The sequence below is a fragment of the Pyrus communis genome, chromosome 10 (assembly GCF_041283825.1).
Source record: "Pyrus communis isolate YQ-2024b chromosome 10, ASM4128382v1, whole genome shotgun sequence".
Classification (NCBI taxonomy): domain Eukaryota; kingdom Viridiplantae; phylum Streptophyta; class Magnoliopsida; order Rosales; family Rosaceae; genus Pyrus; species Pyrus communis.
Genome location: NC_142574.1, coordinates 5,080,001 through 5,098,476, shown reverse-complemented (window position 1 = coordinate 5,098,476; position 18,476 = coordinate 5,080,001). Strand labels below are relative to the sequence as shown.

The 18,476-nt window shown below is 38.2% G+C and overlaps 6 protein-coding genes and 1 long non-coding RNA gene across 7 annotated transcripts; 4 read left to right on the top strand and 3 right to left on the bottom strand.

Moving 5' to 3' along the window:
• Positions 1–1,144: 1,144 nt before the first annotated feature.
• Positions 1,145–1,837, bottom strand: LOC137729064 (auxin-induced protein 15A-like). Its single transcript, XM_068467885.2, has one exon. It carries the CDS (start codon positions 1,718–1,720, stop codon positions 1,445–1,447), a length of 276 nt encoding a protein of 91 aa, XP_068323986.2. The 5' UTR covers positions 1,721–1,837; the 3' UTR covers positions 1,145–1,444.
• Positions 1,838–2,750: 913 nt separating this feature from the next.
• Positions 2,751–3,496, top strand: LOC137729062 (auxin-induced protein 15A-like). The gene has a single exon (XM_068467883.2). It carries the CDS (start codon positions 2,900–2,902, stop codon positions 3,302–3,304), a length of 405 nt encoding a protein of 134 aa, XP_068323984.2. The 5' UTR covers positions 2,751–2,899; the 3' UTR covers positions 3,305–3,496.
• A 5,221-nt stretch (positions 3,497–8,717) lies between these two features.
• LOC137729793 (auxin-responsive protein SAUR21-like) lies at positions 8,718–9,330 on the top strand. Its single transcript, XM_068468814.2, has one exon. The coding sequence runs from the start codon at positions 8,837–8,839 to the stop codon at positions 9,140–9,142; it is 306 nt and encodes a 101-aa protein (XP_068324915.2). The 5' UTR covers positions 8,718–8,836; the 3' UTR covers positions 9,143–9,330.
• Positions 9,331–10,477: 1,147 nt separating this feature from the next.
• Positions 10,478–11,202, bottom strand: LOC137727932 (auxin-induced protein 15A-like). The gene has a single exon (XM_088677150.1). It carries the CDS (start codon positions 11,084–11,086, stop codon positions 10,811–10,813), a length of 276 nt encoding a protein of 91 aa, XP_088533276.1. The 5' UTR covers positions 11,087–11,202; the 3' UTR covers positions 10,478–10,810.
• Positions 11,203–12,393: 1,191 nt separating this feature from the next.
• LOC137728095 (auxin-responsive protein SAUR21) lies at positions 12,394–13,041 on the top strand. Its single transcript, XM_088677148.1, has one exon. It carries the CDS (start codon positions 12,522–12,524, stop codon positions 12,825–12,827), a length of 306 nt encoding a protein of 101 aa, XP_088533274.1. The 5' UTR covers positions 12,394–12,521; the 3' UTR covers positions 12,828–13,041.
• Positions 13,042–13,708: 667 nt separating this feature from the next.
• On the top strand, positions 13,709–15,550 carry LOC148693410 (uncharacterized). Its single transcript, XR_015951874.1, has 3 exons — positions 13,709–14,010; positions 14,594–14,655; positions 15,345–15,550. It is a non-coding gene; the product is annotated as an uncharacterized LOC148693410 (long non-coding RNA).
• Positions 15,551–16,982: 1,432 nt separating this feature from the next.
• LOC137728094 (auxin-induced protein 15A-like) lies at positions 16,983–17,604 on the bottom strand. The gene has a single exon (XM_088677149.1). It carries the CDS (start codon positions 17,479–17,481, stop codon positions 17,176–17,178), a length of 306 nt encoding a protein of 101 aa, XP_088533275.1. The 5' UTR covers positions 17,482–17,604; the 3' UTR covers positions 16,983–17,175.
• Positions 17,605–18,476: the final 872 nt, after the last annotated feature.

Genomic DNA, 18,476 nt, shown 5'->3' with positions numbered 1-18,476 from the left:
TTTGTAACAATAGAGTCCTCTACATAGGACATGTTCTCTAATTTGGTGGGTGCTTGGTGGCAATTGAGGTTTGCCACCATTGTGAGTATCCACACTTGACAAAGGATACCAATGAAAAGGGTGGCTTTTAGCCAAATTTCTAGTAGTGGTTCAACATACTATATAAGCAGACCCAATACAAATTGATTTGTGGTTGAACTACTATATCATAGCAACAAGTTTCCATACTCAAACTGATAAAACGATGGATATATTGTCAGTTTTAGTTACATTTATGCAGCTGCTGAGAGTGGACATTCTTTAATATGACGGACATTGACTCAGGAGCTTCCAAACGGCTTCGGTCCCCAGTTCTTTTGGCTTAATCACCAATCATGTGATCTAATCCATGAGAGATTTAACACAAGTCAGTGCTGAATGAGCTAGCCAAAGACCTGTAGCTCCCATAAAGGGGAATTTCTTAATACGTACAGATTCCACTGTCAGCACATTAAATCAAGTAAGAGCATTCGTATGTATTCGAGTAATCAGATCAATTTCTGGGAAGGTAAGAGTCGTAGTTGTTGACACTGGCAAAAATAAAGTACCTAGGTTGATCTCTTGCAGTAAAGAACCTACTTGAGACTATATCTTTGCTTTGATAATATCTGTATAGTTGAAACTTTTTGACCAGGCTAGTAAGTAATATAATCATATAAAGATTTGCAAATCTTGAGAACCTAGCATGGTTAATTAATACGTTTGGTGCATGTCTTTAGGGATTTGCCCGAATAGGTTTTTAATGTCAACCAAAAGAAAACTTCTATGAAACAGAATAATGTATAAAAATGTTTGCATTGATATTTTTGTGAGAATTTAAGCATAGACTAGTGCTATTTAATTTGGGGCATATTCAATGCACATATTGGTATTTTAATGGTACTTTCAGCAGGGATTAGTGCTATTCTGGGTGCATCCAATGCTTGTTATATTTAAAATTTTATCCGTACAATAGTCCATTCTTAACATGTTTTTAAATCTGCCATGTTTACTTGCATTACTTCGTCTGTCAATATTCCAGTAATTAGTCCCTTGTGTGTAAATTTATTGTCTGTTCATAACTTGATTGAAAGAAGATGGCAACTAAAATGAAAAGTAAATCGTGAAACTGTAAAAACGTTGTATTGTAATGAAATATTCTAATCTCTGTTTTCCTTGCAGGACAACTATGTACATTCAATTGACAATAACTATTCTTGAAAAATTGTCAGTGAGTTTACGTCCGCTAGGCTGGCCATTTTCCTCTCAGCTCAGAAGCAGTTTGACGTTGATGTTGTCTTCCATCACGATGATTCATTGGACGATCAATCAATTTAACCTCCTTCAAGTGAGCCAGAAAGCGATTAAAATTGCCAAGTGTTCCTACTGCCGTTGGTGTTAAATCATTTCGACGTATATGTAGCCTCTACATATACCGCAAAGCTGAGGTGAGACCAAGGAAGGTGTCTTCACTGCAGGGGATTGTGATACCACCCATTGGATGATCGTATCCAAATTCATCTTCAGCTAGGCTTAACAAATCTTGGAATGAAGGTTGGTTCAAGTAGGACACAGGAATAATAAACCGCTTCTTCTGGCCCTCCCCAACGTAGATGGCAAGATAGCCTTTTGGAACATCCAATGACTTTGAAGAAACTTGATTTTTCTTGGCATGTAAAATACCAGGAAATCGGAAACCCATGGTTTTAAAATTTCTGTAAAAAGGAACAATAAAGAGTTGAAATGAATTTCAGGACAGAAAGTGCTTTGATAAGATATGCTTGGGAGTAGAAGACTTGTGTTGGTTTGCTCCTGAACCTTGGATGATGTGTGCATATATAGCTAAAGCGGTATGCTGCAAGCCGTCAGTTACCTAAAATGGTTGGTGATGAAGCACTGAGATGGACCCAAGTGAGAGAGAGTTTGCTCATGAAAAATCACATGGACTTGTCTAAAAGTTATCAAAAACACTTCACAAGTCGATGACCAAACGAAAGCAACCCGGTGTCCAGCTCTATTATATGAAGGCCTATAAAAAATCAGAGACATGCTTGAGACAAGAATTTTTTTCCCATGGTGCTAGTTCAACAATTTTAGCATAAAAAATGTGAAGACATAATCTTTTTGGTTCGGATATAGGTTAGGAAATTGATACGTTTGTGTACAAGTTGGAGTGAGTGGTCTGGAGGCAATTGAATGCGGACGGGCCAGAGATCCAGCTGCTCAAGCAATTATGTTCACATGGTTACGTCTTCCAATTTTTCAAGGACTTCGGTTCCAGAAAAAATGTACAATTGGTGAAGGACCGTGGTGGAGCCATGTTTGAGTCATTTTCTCATGGAAAATCACATAGACTTGTCTTTCCAGCTAATCAAGAAAAATGTAGCAGAAATGAAGAATCACAATACCCTACAGCTACATCTCTTAATAACTGCAAAAACTGAATACGTATTGAAACTAAAATAAAACATAATGTCCTACTCATGTTTGGAAGATACTCCGACAAGATCACTGGTAATCCTAACAATCAACATAATGCTATAAGAAAGTTTGAGTGAGTGGTCTGCACTCTGCAGGAAATTGAATGGGATTGAAAAAAAAAACAAATTTCTAAAGACAGAAGCATTTACAACTTCACATGCCTCTGTCTTCAAATTCACATCTCGCCAAAATACATTGGTGGTGATTGAGACTATATGTCTGTTGAACTAGCTACTGCATTCTGTCCAGCAATATTTCACCTAAAATATTGAAGTTGAGGTGGAAAACAGCATCATTTTATCAGTGTCCCTTCTATGCCCTATCAAGATGGTCTTAATTGTCACCACATATTTCTTTCAACGGAGCACATCCTACATAAAACTTTAACTATATTTATTTCATGAGACTTTCATTGCCATCCATTCAAGTCTCTGCATCTTCTCAACTCTTCTCTTCTTCTTGCTCCTATAAACTTACGCCAGACATTTCTCTAGAGAGACATAAAACCATGGGTTTCCGTTGTCCAAGTGCAACTCATGCAATAAAAGTTCTTCAGAGGTCTTTTTCAAATCCAAGTCAAGGTGGTTCATATAGTTTAGCAGATGTCCCAAAAGGTTATTTAGCGGTTTATGTTGGGGAGAACGAGAGACAGCGGTTTGTCATTCCTGTATCATACCTCAACCAACCTTCATTCCAAGACTTGCTAAGTGTGGCTGAACAAGAATTTGGATTTAATCATCCAATGGGTGGTCTAACAATTCCCTGCAGACAAGATACCTTCATTGATATTATTTCTCAATTTTGAATACATTGTAAATACATGAGTTGCGTTACATTTTTGTAAAGCAAAATTTTTCTGCATACTGTACAAATATTTTTCCCTTTTGTGAGTGCAAAATGTACTCTATGCAGGATGATATAATTGAAGATTATAATTGTAGATAAGGTTGCTAGGCCCTGTTTTATAATCAATGAAATATGGAAAGTTCACATCGTATTCGAGCTTTGGTCCTTTTTATTTCCATGGCTTCCGCAACCGCATCTTCCTCCTCAATCACCATTCCCAATATCTCTACCTTGGGTAAAGTGGCATACTCAGATATTGATTGGGTAAGCTGCACATTTGACAGACGACCAACAAGTGGATATTGTGTGTTACTTGGATGAAATATCATAAGTTGGAGTGCCAAGAAACAATGCACAGTTGCTCGATCTTCCACAGAAGTTGAGTATCGATCCTTAGCTCACATAGCTGTAGAGATCACTTGGATTTGAAAAACCTTCCATGATCATCAGTTTCCTCTGCCTAAAATTCCTACCTTGTGGTGTGACAATATCTCAGCTATCTCTTTAGCTTCCAATCTTTTATTTCATGCAAGAACAAAACACGTTGAGAGAGACTACTCTATATCAAATAATTAGTGCTTGCCAATTTGGTTAAAGTGCAGTTTGTTTGTAGTGAAGATCAATTGGTTGACATACACACCAAGTCTCTGTCTAAAAGCAGGTTTGCTCACTTGCAATCGAAGCTTCCACTTGGTATCATCTCTGATCCCAATTTTAGCTTGAGGGGGATTGGGGAGAATGGCAAGTCATCCATTTCAGTTATTGATAAATAGTTTGTTATAACTAAATGTAATTAGTTATTTTAATTGTTGTGATTAGTTAAGGTTGTTAAAGGTGTGAATGTAAATAGCCAAAGGCTATATATACTATCACAATGTAATGAGTTATTCAATACAAAAGAAAGCTTACAGAGAAAGATTTCAGTTTCTATATAGTTTGTTTACAATACGAGTATCTCTTATCTACTACCACCTAGGTCAACCTTGGTCCGTGAAGAAGTACATGATTTTGTGTAGGAAGTAATTGTGAAAACTTTTGTCAACCTTGGTCCGTGAAGAAGTACATGATTTGGTAACATTTGGTGTAGGAAGTAATTGTGAAAACTTTTGTCAACCTTGGTCCGTGAAGAAGTACATGATTTGGTAACAATGGCTGTAGGAAGTAATTGTCAAAACTTTTGTGAGGAGTAAAAACTGTATCGTTGAATGATGTACATAAAAGTTGCAGTAATTTTTTAGTAAATGATCACAACATTTTTGTAAGGGAAATACTATTTGCTGTGAAAATAACAGCTCAATTTTACAATACTTAGAATTGTGATGTACCATGTTTTTGTTGAAAATCTTACATCGGGATTTACAATGTATAATTGCACGGTTTCATTCGTAATTATACCGAAGAGTTTAGGAGCTTACTGCTTTAGCTAGCCAACTGAACTAAGCCTTACTATATGGAGGTTATAACTCAACAGAGATTGTATGAATACAAAGTACTGAATCAATAGCGGAGCATATAAAGTCGTAGGCTAACAAATCTCTCCTTTTATGTTCAATCTATCATGACTGAGGTGCCACGCCTCGATCCTGATATACACCTAGAATTGACAAGTGATAGAAAGACGTAGGAACAAATACACAAGAGTTCAATAGAACCCAAACATAAGATATATAAGATAACCAGCAGAATAAAAAATAATAATACATTATAGTTCTCATTAGGAATATCCAAGCCCTTTGAAGAAACTTGGAATTTCTTAGCATGAACAGTGCCCGGCAACCAGAAACCCATAGTTTAAAATTTCTTATTCAGAAAATTAAGCAACAATGCAAAATTTCAGTTGACTTCCAAAAATGAGAGAAGGCTTTGACATTTTCTTCTGAGCCTTACCATAAAATATATAGATAAATGGATATAAGCCATAAACCATCCATTATCTGAAACGACTGATTGGCAATCATGTTGGATAGTGGCCAAATTAGGCTAGGAAACAAAACAATATTGATGAGGGAACATCATGATGAGGATTATGTTTCCTTGTTTTGTGGCTTGATTTGTTCCTTATTTTGTGGCTTGATTTGTTCCTTGTTTTGTGGCTTTTTCAAAGCCATAATTATTTGGTCCATGTGAAAGCCACGGGGTGGTTTTCCTATTGTTTTAATTGGCAGCATTTGTTAAAGAAGCCGAAAGCAAGAAATAAGAAAATGATGAAGGAACATCATGATGAGGAAGCATCATGATGAGAAAGCATAAAGAAGCATCCAAGGGGAGAGCATTCGGCTCTCCCATGGGAAAAGTTGAACATTTTATATTAAGGCATTTGTTATGCCTTATGGTTGTAGAGAGAGTTGCAGAGAGAAATCAAGAGAGCTAGAGTGAAAGGTCTCTTGTGAAAGAAATCTTGGGGTAGAGTGAGGCTCTTGGGAAAATTCTGTGAGTGGGTGTACAAGGGATATGGGATTGAGTTATGTCGATTTAACTCATGTGTAACTTGTACTGTTTTTTTCTCATAGTGAAGAGCAATATCTCTCTGAGGACGTAGGCAGGTTTTTGCCGAACCTCGTAAATTTCTTGGTGTCATTATTTCTTGTATTTTAAACTATTTAACTGTGGGTTTGTATGTTAGTGAAGATAATCAGCCAAGGCACAACAATTGGTATCAGAGCTTTGTTGGAAGCTTTGGTTCATTGAAGGTTCAGATTTATTATTCACCATGATGACTACAAACATGTCGTTTTCAGTTGAGAAGTTTAATGGGAAGGGCAGTTTTACTCTCTGGCAGATGAGAGTAAAGGATGTCTTGACTCAACAAGGCTTGGTTAGAGCTTTGAAGGGAAAAGATGGGAAGCCTAAAGAAATGACATATGACCAGTGGGAGGAGCTGGAGTCGCGTTGTGTTAGCACGATTCGACACTACATAGCTGATAACATTATCAACAATGTTATGGATGAAGATTCTGCGCCTGCACTGTGGGAGAAGTTGGAAAAACTCTATATTGCTAAGAGTTTGACGAACAAGTTACATCTGAAGAGGAAGCTGTACAAGCTGAAGATGGATGAAGGCGGGAATCTCATGGACCACATGAATGTGTTCAATGGATACTTGGATCAATTGAGGAAAGTTGATGTTAAGGTTGAGGAAGAAGATAAAGCCCTTTTACTTCTTACCTCACTTCCAGATTCGTATGAGAATCTTGTGACAACCTTATTGCATAGAAAAGATACAGTAAGTTTGGAGCAGGTGCGGGCTTCTTTGGTGTCTTATGATACACAAAAGAGGAAGACCATTGTTGATGGTGGGCACGAGACTGCTTTAGCTGTTCAAGGTTGGAATCATGGAAGAAAATTGGGAGGAGGATTTGAGAGAGACAGCAGGTTCAAATCAAGCTCCAAAGGCAAGGGACCACAATGCTATGACTGCAAAGAATTTGGGCATAAAAAGATAAATTGTCCTTTGAGAAAAAGAAAGGATGATCTTGGTCCAGGTAGCAGCAATTTTGTGGCGGAAGACTTCGAGTATGCCCTCTAGGTACTCGAAGCAACACATCTCCTGGTGATGTATAGTCTCAAGGGTTGCAGGGGTTTTGCAGCAGGTGGAGCTATGGGATTCACAGGTGATGAGATGGTCCTGAAGAATGAGAACTGTGAGGAATGTTTGTCTGGCTCGACGGGTGTTGCTGGAAATGGGTGCACTGACAAGTTTCTAAGTTGCAGACAATGAAGAGGAGGAAAACCTGCTGGAGGAGACGAGGATGTGTCGAGATCCTGTCTGAAGCTAAATGTTTTTTTTTTTTTTTGCTTGCAGCAGCTGCACATGCATTGGCAGTGACTGAATCGGAACAGGACCAACGAGGTTGATTCAGAGTGTGCATGCTGGTACGTAAGGCCAATGGACTTTGGTACAGTTTGAGTCGAGGTGGAGATCATTATGAGTACCAGAAAGTTTGGGGAATTTGATTTAGTTACCGTTGTCCTTAGTTTGTACTTTGGGTGCTTATGGTGAGTGTTGATTCGAGTCTCTGTGATGTTTTCGAATTTGGCCAAGGTGGAGATTGTTGGATAGTGGCCAAATTAGGCTAGGAAACAAAACAATATTGATGAGGGAACATCATGATGAGGATTATGTTTCCTTGTTTTGTGGCTTGATTTGTTCCTTATTTTGTGGCTTGATTTGTTCCTTGTTTTGTGGCTTTTTCAAAGCCATAATTATTTGGTCCATGTGAAAGCCACGGGGTGGTTTTCCTATTGTTTTAATTGGCAGCATTTGTTAAAGAAGCCGAAAGCAAGAAATAAGAAAATGATGAAGGAACATCATGATGAGGAAGCATCATGATGAGAAAGCATAAAGAAGCATCCAAGGGGAGAGCATTCGGCTCTCCCATGGGAAAAGTTGAACATTTTATATTAAGGCATTTGTTATGCCTTATGGTTGTAGAGAGAGTTGCAGAGAGAAATCAAGAGAGCTAGAGTGAAAGGTCTCTTGTGAAAGAACTCTTGGGGTAGAGTGAGGCTCTTGGAAAAATTCTATGAGTGGGTGTACAAGGGATATGGGATTGGGTTATGTCGATATAACTCATGTGTAACTTGTACTGTTTTTTCTCATAGTGAAGAGCAATATCTCTCCGAGGACGTAGGCAGGTTTTTGCCGAACCTCGTAAATTTCTCGGTGTCTTTATTTCTTGTATTTTAAACTATTCAAATGTGGGTTTGTATGTTGGTGAAGATAATCAGCCAAGACACAACAAATCATTGAGGCACCACAATGGTATCATGAGAGAGATTAGCTCAATGTAAATCACTTGAACTTGTCTCCAAGTTATAACCACCGACGCCATCAGATCAGATTAAAATTTTCATAATTGAATCCTTTTGGAAGAATAGATACATAACTATAAAATCAGGGACATGCTGAAAACAGGCATTTTCTGGCAGGTTGCTAGTTCAACATACTATATATGCGGACCCAATACAAATTGATTTGTGGTTGAACTACTATATCATAGCAACAAGTTTCCATACCCAAACTGATAAAATGATGGATGTGTCGGGAAAAAATCTGTGGTAGTTGGCGTGAGGGGCCGTGTGGGTATTCTCCAGGCAATTGAATGGCAATAGATATTAGCATTTCAAAGTTCACATGGCTCTGTCTTCCAATTCTTCAAAAGCCTTGGTAGTGATTGAGGCTCCGCATATTTTTTCCCTAAATGCATGATTAATTTGAAGACAGAACCATGCATGTGATCCCTAATGAGCTCTTGTTCCCTTCTATACCCATTGAGTTGTCATTGTCTTTACCATATATTTTTTCTTTAGCCAAAAATATTAATCAACATGACTTTTCATCTATATATACGATATGAATTGGATCAAGACCACCAAATTAAATTCAAATTCTCAAGCATATAGCTTTCTTGTTTTTCTGTTGCTAGTTCCTTGAGATCTTCAAGTTTTTATTAACTCTATTGTTAGTCTTTCCTCCAAAAGATTTACTATAATGGGGTTCCGTCTGCCTGCTGTAATTCCTGCTAAGAAACTTTTTCGACGGTCTTTTTCAAATTCAAGTCAAGGAGCTTCATATAATTTAGCGGATGTCCCTAAAGGTTATTCTTCAGTTTATGTTGGTGAGAGTGAGAAGCACCGATTTGTGGTTCCCATATCTTTCCTCTGCCAGCCTGCATTTCAACACTTGCTAAGTAAAGCTGAAGAAGAATTTGGATTTGATCATCCAATGGGCGGTCTAACAATTCCCTGCAGACAAGATGCTTTCCTTGATCTTCTATCTCGCTTAAGTGCAGTTTGATAGAGTGGTGGATTGTGGAGAGCAATTACATGAACTGTGTGATTGTTACAATTTTGTAAATCAAACAATTTCCAGATTTTGTGCATTTTATTTTATTTTTTGATCGAGGGAGAAATATTGTTCCCCTGGAATCAGATTATGTAAATGCCTAAATGGAGAAATGTTCATAGCTTATTACATTACAATAACCTTAGTTTTCTCTGCATGACTAGTATGTCATTTGGTAGAGTAAAATGCGAATTTTTCATTCAAACAACTCCACTGTGAAATTTTCTGTATGAGTTATATTGTTCTCCATATATCCAATTATAACTACAACTTTTTATTAATACTTGATGTAGATGTATATGAGTCATCATACAAAACAGAAGAATGAAAGAAACGTTCAACCTTCAATAAGCCTGTTTGTGATCTAATTAGCTAGGGGATTATCTTAAAGGTGGGATATATTGTCAGTCAGTTTTAGTTACTTCTATACAACTGCTGAGAGTGGACACGGTGCTTCTTTAATAAGATGGACATTGACTCAGGAGCTTCCAAACGGCTTCGGTCCCTAGTTCTTTTGGCTTAATCACCAATCTTGTCATTCCACTGTCCATGAGAGATTTAACACAAGTGAGTACTGAATTAGCTAGCCAAAGACCTATAGCTCCCATAAAGGGAAATATTTTAATACGTACGGATTCCACTGTCAACACACAAAATCAAGTTAGGACATTTGTATGTACAGGTACCATTTATTTGAGTAATCAGATCAACTTTGGGGAAGGTAAGAGTTGTAGTTCTTGACACGGGCAAAAATTAAGTAGCTAGGCTGATCTCTTGCAGTAAAGAACCTGCTTGAGACTATATCTTTACTTTGCTAATATCTGTATAGTTGAAACTTTTTGACCATGCTAGTAAGTAATATAATCATATCAAGATTTGGATATCTTAGAGCCTAGGATGGTTAAAAGCTTTGGCGCATGTCTTTGGGGATTTGCCTGAATAGGCTTTTAATGTCAACCAAACGAAAATTTCTATGAGATAGAATGTATTAAAATGTTCGCATTGATATTTTTGTGAGAATTTAAGCATGGACTAGTGCTATTTAATTTGGGGCATATTCAATAAACACATTGGTATTTTCATGGTAATTTCAGCAGGGATTAGTGCTATTCTGGGTACATCCAATGCTTGTTATATTTAAAATTTTATCCATACAATAGTCCATTCATAACATGTTTTTAAATCTGCCTATGATGTTTACTTGCATTACTTCGTCTGTCAATATTCCAGTAATTAGTCCCTTGTGTATAAATTTATCGTCTGTTCATAACTTGATTGAACAAGATAGCAAATAAAATGAAAGGTATATTATGAAACTGTAAAAACGTTGTATTGTAATGAAATATTCTAATCTCAGTTTTCCTTGCAGGACAACTATGTACATTCAGTTGACAATAACTATTCTACAAAAATTGTGTCAGCGAGTTTATGTCCGCTAGGCTGGCCATTTTCCTCTCAGCTCATAAGCGGTTTGACGTTGATGTCCTCTTCCATCATGGTGATTCATTGGATGATCAATCAATTGAACCTCCTTCAAGTGAGCCAGAAAGCGATTAAAATTGCCAAGTGCTTTTACAGCTGTTGGTGTCAAAATCGTGTCGACGTATATGTAGCTAGCCTCTACTTATACACCAAAGCTGAGGTGAGACCAAGGAAGGTGTCTTCACTGCAGGGGATTGTGATACCACCCATTGGATGATCATATCCAAATTCTTCTTCAGATAGGCTTAACAGATCTTGGAATGAAGGTTGGTTCAAGTAGGACACCGGAATAATAAACCGCTTCTTCTGGCTCTCCCCAACGTAGATGGCAAGATAGCCTTTTGGAACATCCAATGACTTTGAAGAAACTTGACTTTTCTTGGCATGTAAAATACCAGGCAATCGGAAACCCATGGTTTTAAAATTTCTCTGTAAAAAGGAACAATAAAGAGTTCAAATGAATTTCGGGACAGAAAGAGCTTTGATAAGATATGCTTGGGAGTAGAAGAGTTGTGTTGGTTTGCTTCTGAACCTTGGATGATGTATGCATATATAGCCAAAGCGGTATGCTGCAAGCCATCAGTTACCTGAAATGATTGGTGATGAAGCACTGGGATGGACCCAAGTGAGAGAGAGAGTTTTCTCATAGAAAATCACATGGGCTTGTCTACAAGTTAATTATCAATATTTCACGAGTCGTTTACGGAAAAAAATACGATTGGTGAAGGACCGTGGCGGAGCCAAGTGATAGTCATTTTCTCATGGAAAATCACATGGACTTGTCTTTCCAACTAATCAAGAAAAAAATATGAGCAGAAATGAAGAATCACAATACCCTACAGCTACATCTCTTAATAACTGCACAAACTGAAAAAGTATTGAAACTAAAATAAAACACAATGTCCTACTCATGTTCCGAAGGTACGCCGGCAAGATCAGTCGTAATCCTAACAATCAGCATAATGTTATAAGAAAGTTTGAGGGAGTGGTCTGCAGGAAATTGAATGGGATTGAAAAAAATAATAATTCTAAAGACAGTAGCATTTGCCAGTTCACATGCCTTTGTCTTCAAATTCATCAACTTTTCTCCGAGTGGTGATTATTGAGGGACCATGATGGTACCATGAGAGAGATTAGTTCATGGAAAATCACATGAACTTGTCTCAAAGTTACAACCACCGATGCCATCAGATTAATGTTTGCATAATTGAATCATTTTGGAAGAATAGATACATGACTAGTATAAAATCAGAAACATGCAGAAAACAGGCATTTTCTTGCAGGTTGCTAGTTCAACATACTATATATGTGGACCCAATACAAATTGATTTGTTGTTGCAGTACTATATCATAACAAAAAATTTCCATATCCAAACTGAAACAATGGATGTGTCGGGAAAAAAAAAAAAATTCTCTAGTAGTTGGCGTGAAAGGCTGTGTGGGTGTTCTCCAGGCAATTGAGTGGCTATAGACATCAGCATTTAAAAGTTCACATGGCTCTGTCATCCAATTCATCACAAGCCTTGGTAGTGATGGAGGCTCCACATATTTTGCCTAAATGCTTGATTAATTTGAAGACAGAACCATGTGATCCTTGATGAGCTCTTATTCCACTCTATACACCATCCAGATTGTCATTATCTTTACCATGTATTTTTTTTCTTTAGTAGAAGATATTACACAATACTTTTCATCTATATATACCATATGAATGGGATGATGACCACCAAATTAAATCTTCAAGTTCTCAAGTATAGAGCTTTCTTGTTTTGCACTTGCAAGTTCATTGAGATCCTCTTCAAGTTCTTATAAACTTTATTGCTAGTCTTTCCTCCAAAGATTTACAGCAATGGGGTTCCGGCTGCCTGCTGTAATTCCTGCTAAGAAACTTTTTCGACGGTCTTTTTCAAATTCAAGTCAAGGAGCTTCATATAATTTAGCAGATGTCCGTAAAGGTAATTTTGCAGTTTTTGTTGGTGAGAGTGAGAAGCACCGATTTGTGGTTCCCATATCATTCCTCTGCCAGCCTGCATTTCAACACTTGCTAAGTGAAGCTGAAGAAGAATTTGGATTTGATCATCCAATGGGCGGTCTAACAATTCCCTGCAGACAAGATGCTTTCCTTGATCTATTATCTCGCTTGAGTGCAGTATGACAGAGTAGCAGATTGTGGAAAGCAATTACACGAACTGTGCGATTGTTACAATTTTGGAAACCAAACAATTTCCAGATTTTGTACATTTTTTTTTCGATCGAGGAGGGAGACACATACTTTTCCCCTTGAACCAGATTCGTAAATGCCTAAATGGAGACTGTAGCAATATTCATAGCTTATTACATTACAATATAGAAAGCATCCCTTTAAATTATATGACCAGCTGTGTTGCTGCTGCTTGTTATCATCTTCCGATAATGACCAACAAAACATTTCTTGGTCGTGTGATGAAACGCCTGATTTAACCATAAGGAGTAATTTTGTTTTCTTTCATAAAAATGAGAATGAAAAAAAGACGTAACCTACAATCTTGGATTTATTTCTTCAGATTCTCTTGTGATGAGTTTCCCATTAGGATCCTTTTTTACAGTTAAGAGAATGCTTATATGTTAAGAAGTAGTTCCCCCGACAGTTTTGGACAATAATCCAAGTTTTCTCTGCATGACTAGTATGTCATTCTGTAGATTAAATTGTGAATTTTTCATTCAAACAACTCCAATATGAAAATTTCTGTATAAGAATAATTCTCCTCCATATGTCCAATTGCGACTCCAACTTTTTATTGATACTCGATGTAGGAGATGTATAAGAGTCACCATACAAAATAAAAGTGTAATAACCCGTCCCGGGATTTACGTAGGAAAATAGGTATTTTTGTATTTTCACTAAGTTTGGGGGATACCTTTCCTTTTAAAATTGTTTTTCTAGCCTTAATTGGTGAGCCCAAGGGGCCCACCCCTGTTTTTGTTCCCCGGTCTCTTCCCTTTTTCCTTTTCCTTTATTTTTTGTTACTGAAAAGTCTCTCTCTTCTCCCTCACTCTCTTCCCGTGCTCTCTCTCCTTTCTCCTCCTCTCGGTGCTCCTTCCTCCGACAAGAACACACACACACACACACCCATGCCCACACCTATAACTCTTTTCTAACCCCGTGGTTGTGCTTTGGACGTCAAACCACGAAGAAAACCACCTCGGAGGCATTTCCCAGTTTTCCGACGAGCACCGCCCCTTTCGAGGCAATTTCCGGCCAAACCACGGCGAGTTGGCCGGCGTGCGAGTTCCGGCGGACACCCGTGGCTTCCAGGCTGTTTTCCGGCCAACTCCGACCACGATGACGGGAACCAAGGGTATATTTCGATTCCTTACCTTCGGGGCTTCAATTTGGTATATTGAATGACATGTTTTGGTGGAGTTTTGAGCTCCATCGGAGCTTGGGAATTCTCCGGCCGAAATCCGGCCTTCCCCCTCCTTGGAATCCGGCGACCACCAAACCCAAGGCCTTTGGGCCTTTCCTGCCAAGCCCAAACCCATTTTCTGTTTTAACCCAAAGCCCAAAACCCTAACCCAAAACCCAAAACCCAATTACCCTAACCCAAAACCCAAAACCCAATTACCCTAACCCAAAACCCAAAACCCAAAACCCGTGACCCGTGACCCGTGACCCTGACCCTGACCCGTTGACCCGTGACCCTGACCCGTTTGACCTGTTGACCCGGATCCGGTCTGACCGTTGACCCGGTCAACGGTCAGCGTTGACTTTGACTTTGACCGGTCAACGGTCAACGTTGACTTTGACCGTTGATTTTTTGGGTTTTCGTGCGGGACCCCTCCTAGGCTAATTTCGACGTCCTGAACCCGTTTCCGATGTCCGTTTTCCCAAATTCAATCGTTTGAGTAGAGTTTGACTAAATGTACCCTTTTTGTGCTTAGGGGCGTTTAATTGTGGCGTTTCCGTCTTCGCTAGTGGCGTGGCTTTTCGACGGCGAAGTACTGTGAGTGGACCCCTTCTAAAAATGCATGTTTTGATAGTAGAAATGCATACATGAAAAGCATGATTTGATGATTATGTTTTATGAACGTTTTACGAGATAACATGCTTACTAAGGCTAGTTTGAATTATTACTATTTTTCCTATAACCCATGTTCTTATAGCATATTTGATGGATGACGATATGATATTTAGAACATGTTTAGAACACCTCTTTATAGTATAGATGATGAATGACTTTATACTATGAAGTTGATTTTCAATATATGTATGTTCATTGGTTTTGTACTTACCTAGTGGTCCTTTCCGCTACGGGACGTAGGGATAGATCCGGTCCGTCCCGGGCGACGGTTTGGTGTTGGCATAGGGCCTGGAGTGTGTTTTCCTCTGACTGTCTGCTCAGAGACGGGGAGCCGGCAAGGGGCCTGAAGTGCATTTTCCTCTGACTGTGTGCTCAGAGATGGGGAGCCGGCATGGGGCCTGAAGTGTTATATTGGACATTCACTAGTGATTATTATTGTTTATGAGAATGATGATTTGAGACATTGCACGACATGCTAGGTTTCGAAAAACCTATGTTTATCATTATATATGTGTTTTCATAAAACCTGGGGGTTAGTATGTTGATAACTGTTTTATTATATATATATATATCAACTTGGTCCACTCATGTTTGTTTTGCGCCCCCTTCAGGACTTAGAATCGAGGCATACAATCCCGACGTCCAGGCACTTCCGCATCGGCATCTTCGAGTCCTTTCGGTGTAGGACCCATTCCTTTGTTTCATTCAATTTTATACTATTTTCTTTTAGTGTTCTAGCTTAGAGGTGTGCTCTGAACACGGTCCTTATTTGCATATTAATTATTCTTTTATATTTATAAACCTTATTTATCCCTTATTTTCAGCATTTACACTTAATAAATGGCTTTCGTCACCTTCGGGTGTCGGCCAGCACGTGCCTATCCTGGTATTTGGGGAATATCGGGGTCGGGGCGTGTCAAAAAGAATGCGAGAAACGTTTGACCTTCAATAAGACTGATGCTAAATTAAGTGTGTGAGCACCATAAGTCCACATTTAGTGGTGTCAGCGGGTGATGTTGATGCAGCACTAATCTTTCAAGCAAACAAAGCCACCCTTTAATTAGACCTCTCAGAAGACCTGTAAGATAGCCAATTCTATAAGGGAGCACCGAATGTGTTGATTCAACATATCCCCGTTGGAGCATGAAATTATGCTTTCAACAACAAAGTACACTACTTTACCGTAGTCTCTAGCTTTTAAAAGCAAATGCTGCGTGATTCACTAGCTGCGGACATGGCTGTACCATTTCTGCTCAGGCCAATGTGATTGGAAAGATGAAATATGCCCCTCGACTTGGCTATAACTATGAAACTCCTAGGATCAAAATCTTCTTGGGGTTAGTTTACTGCGGGGAAAACATTCATTGAACCATTTTCTGATTAATCAAGAGGTACATATATTGTAATTAGTACCTCCCCCTCCCCCTCCCATTTCATCATTTTGTGGTTAGCTTCCCCTATTCTTCTTGTTGGTTATATGTCATGGTTTATGGCGTACCACTTCTTCACAACCAAATTCCTTGTTCAAAACCGCAGTATTTAGTCAACAAACAATTCAGGGTTGCACATCAGCAGGGGGGTCGCACCAGGTTCATATTTAGCAGCACACTACTCAAGCAGCGATTCAGGACTGCGCTGGAAATGATGAGCTTTTGTGGAAGCTTGTGTCCATTAGAACTAACAGTGAAATTTGGTGCTCATGCACTTAATGTTACTAAATAATTTTGAAAGGTTTAACTTATTTTACGTTTCTGAATGTTGTAGGAAATTCTCAGTTTGATAATATAAATCAAGTAATTAACAAGTAGGAGTCACAATTGCTTCAAAAAGGGTGTGTTTAGTCGAGATTTCTAGTGGTATACACATTAGCATAACAATATCTATTAAAAGAGATTCTAATGGAAACTCAACCATGAAAATCTGAAGAAGAAACTTATTCAAGATTTTGCTACCTCTAGAACTAGAACAAAATATTTCAACTTGGAATGTTAAAACCTCGAAGATTTTGGATTGTACAAGATCCATTCCTGCAAGGACAAAATGAGATACCAAAATGGGGCAAAACATCCAAACTAACCTTATTTCTAGTAACAATTACATATCTTTTTCTTTTTTTTTGGCAGAAACATACTTCAATCATTCGACTTTAGTTGATGATATAGTGCAATAAAAACTTTACATCCGTCCTTTCATCAGACTGAGAAAGAAACAATTTAATGCTCACTAGCATAAGACAATAACGCGTGGTATAGGGATGTTTTTCAATATTGTAAATTAAGAAGCTATGAAAATTGCTAGTCTCCATTTACACAAATCCGATTCCAAAGGAAAAATAATTCTCCTTTCTCAATCAAAAAAAATGTACAAGATGTGGAAAAATTGTCCGATGTACAAAATTGTAACAATCACACAGTAAATGTAATTGTTCTCCATTATCCAATCTCACAATGCACTCAAGCAGGAAATGAGATCAAGGAAGGCATCTTGTCTGCAGGGAATTGTTAGACCGCCCATTGGGTGATCAAATCCAAATTCTTCTTCAGCCTCACTTAGCAAGTCTTGAAATGCAGGATGGTTGAGCAATGAAAGAGGAACAATGAACCGCTGCTTCTCACTCTTTCCAACATAAACTGGAAAATAACCTTTTGGGACATCTGATAACTTATATGAAGCTCCTTGACTTGAATTTGAAAAAGACCGCCCAAGAAGTTTCTTGGCAGGAATTACAGCTGGAAGACGGAACCCCATTGTTGTAAATCTTGATAGGAAAGACTAGTAATCGAGTTTATAAAAACTTGAACAAGATCTCAAGGAACTTGGGAAACAAGGAAAATCAGACTTGAGATGTTGTAGACTTAATTTGGTGGTCATTAACTCACGCACTCATTTGGTATATATAGTTGAAAAGTCTTGTAGAGTAACCTCCGTTGAAGAAAATATACGACAAAGACAATCCGGATGGGGCATAGAAGGGAACAAGAGCTCATGAGGGATCACATGGTTTTGTCTTCCTAACAAGCAATTTAGGCAAAATATGTGGATCGAAGTATTTATCTTTCCATCATTTATTTTAGGATAATACTATGGGGACTAAATTTTTTAAACAAAATTTACAAACCAAATGATGTGGTTGTTGATGATTGGATTATTACTTAAACGGTGATTAACGTGCTTATTTCCTATTGGTGACACATCATTTGTTTTGCAAATTTGGTTTAAAATTTTGGTCTCCCTAGGATGGGCCCAATCAAGGAACATCAGTTATCTAAATGATTGGTCTTAAGCCATAAGGATGGACCCAATGAAGGAACATCAGCTCAAGTAAAATCACATGGACTTGTCTATATATAACTAGTTAGGCATTCAGATTAAAACTATAATAAATATAAGCCTACAATATCTCAAGTAGTTGGTGTTAGTGGTCGTGAAGCAATTAAGTTGGGATTGGTTAGAGACATTAGCATTTGAACAAAGTTCACATGACTGTCTTTCGATTCAGCACCATGATTCCTTGCTTGGGAATGAGACTTTGTATCAACCTAACAATTCAAAATAAATGATGGAAATAGAAGTAGCTAATTTGATCCACATATTTTGCCCAAACGCTTGACGGGAAGACAAAACCATGTGATCACACATGAGCTCTTGTTCCCTTCTATACCCCATCCGGATTGTCTTTGCCATAAATTTTCTTCAATAGAGGATATTCTGCAAGGCTTGTCAACTACATATACCATATGAAT

Bases quoted from the DNA above. Each gene is read 5' to 3' on its own strand.
- LOC137729064 (XM_068467885.2), bottom strand. From the start codon at position 1,720: ATGGGTTTCCGATTTCCTGGTATTTTACATGCCAAGAAAAATCAAGTT.
- LOC137729062 (XM_068467883.2), top strand. From the start codon at position 2,900: ATGAGACTTTCATTGCCATCCATTCAAGTCTCTGCATCTTCTCAACTC.
- LOC137729793 (XM_068468814.2), top strand. From the start codon at position 8,837: ATGGGGTTCCGTCTGCCTGCTGTAATTCCTGCTAAGAAACTTTTTCGA.
- LOC137727932 (XM_088677150.1), bottom strand. From the start codon at position 11,086: ATGGGTTTCCGATTGCCTGGTATTTTACATGCCAAGAAAAGTCAAGTT.
- LOC137728095 (XM_088677148.1), top strand. From the start codon at position 12,522: ATGGGGTTCCGGCTGCCTGCTGTAATTCCTGCTAAGAAACTTTTTCGA.
- LOC137728094 (XM_088677149.1), bottom strand. From the start codon at position 17,481: ATGGGGTTCCGTCTTCCAGCTGTAATTCCTGCCAAGAAACTTCTTGGG.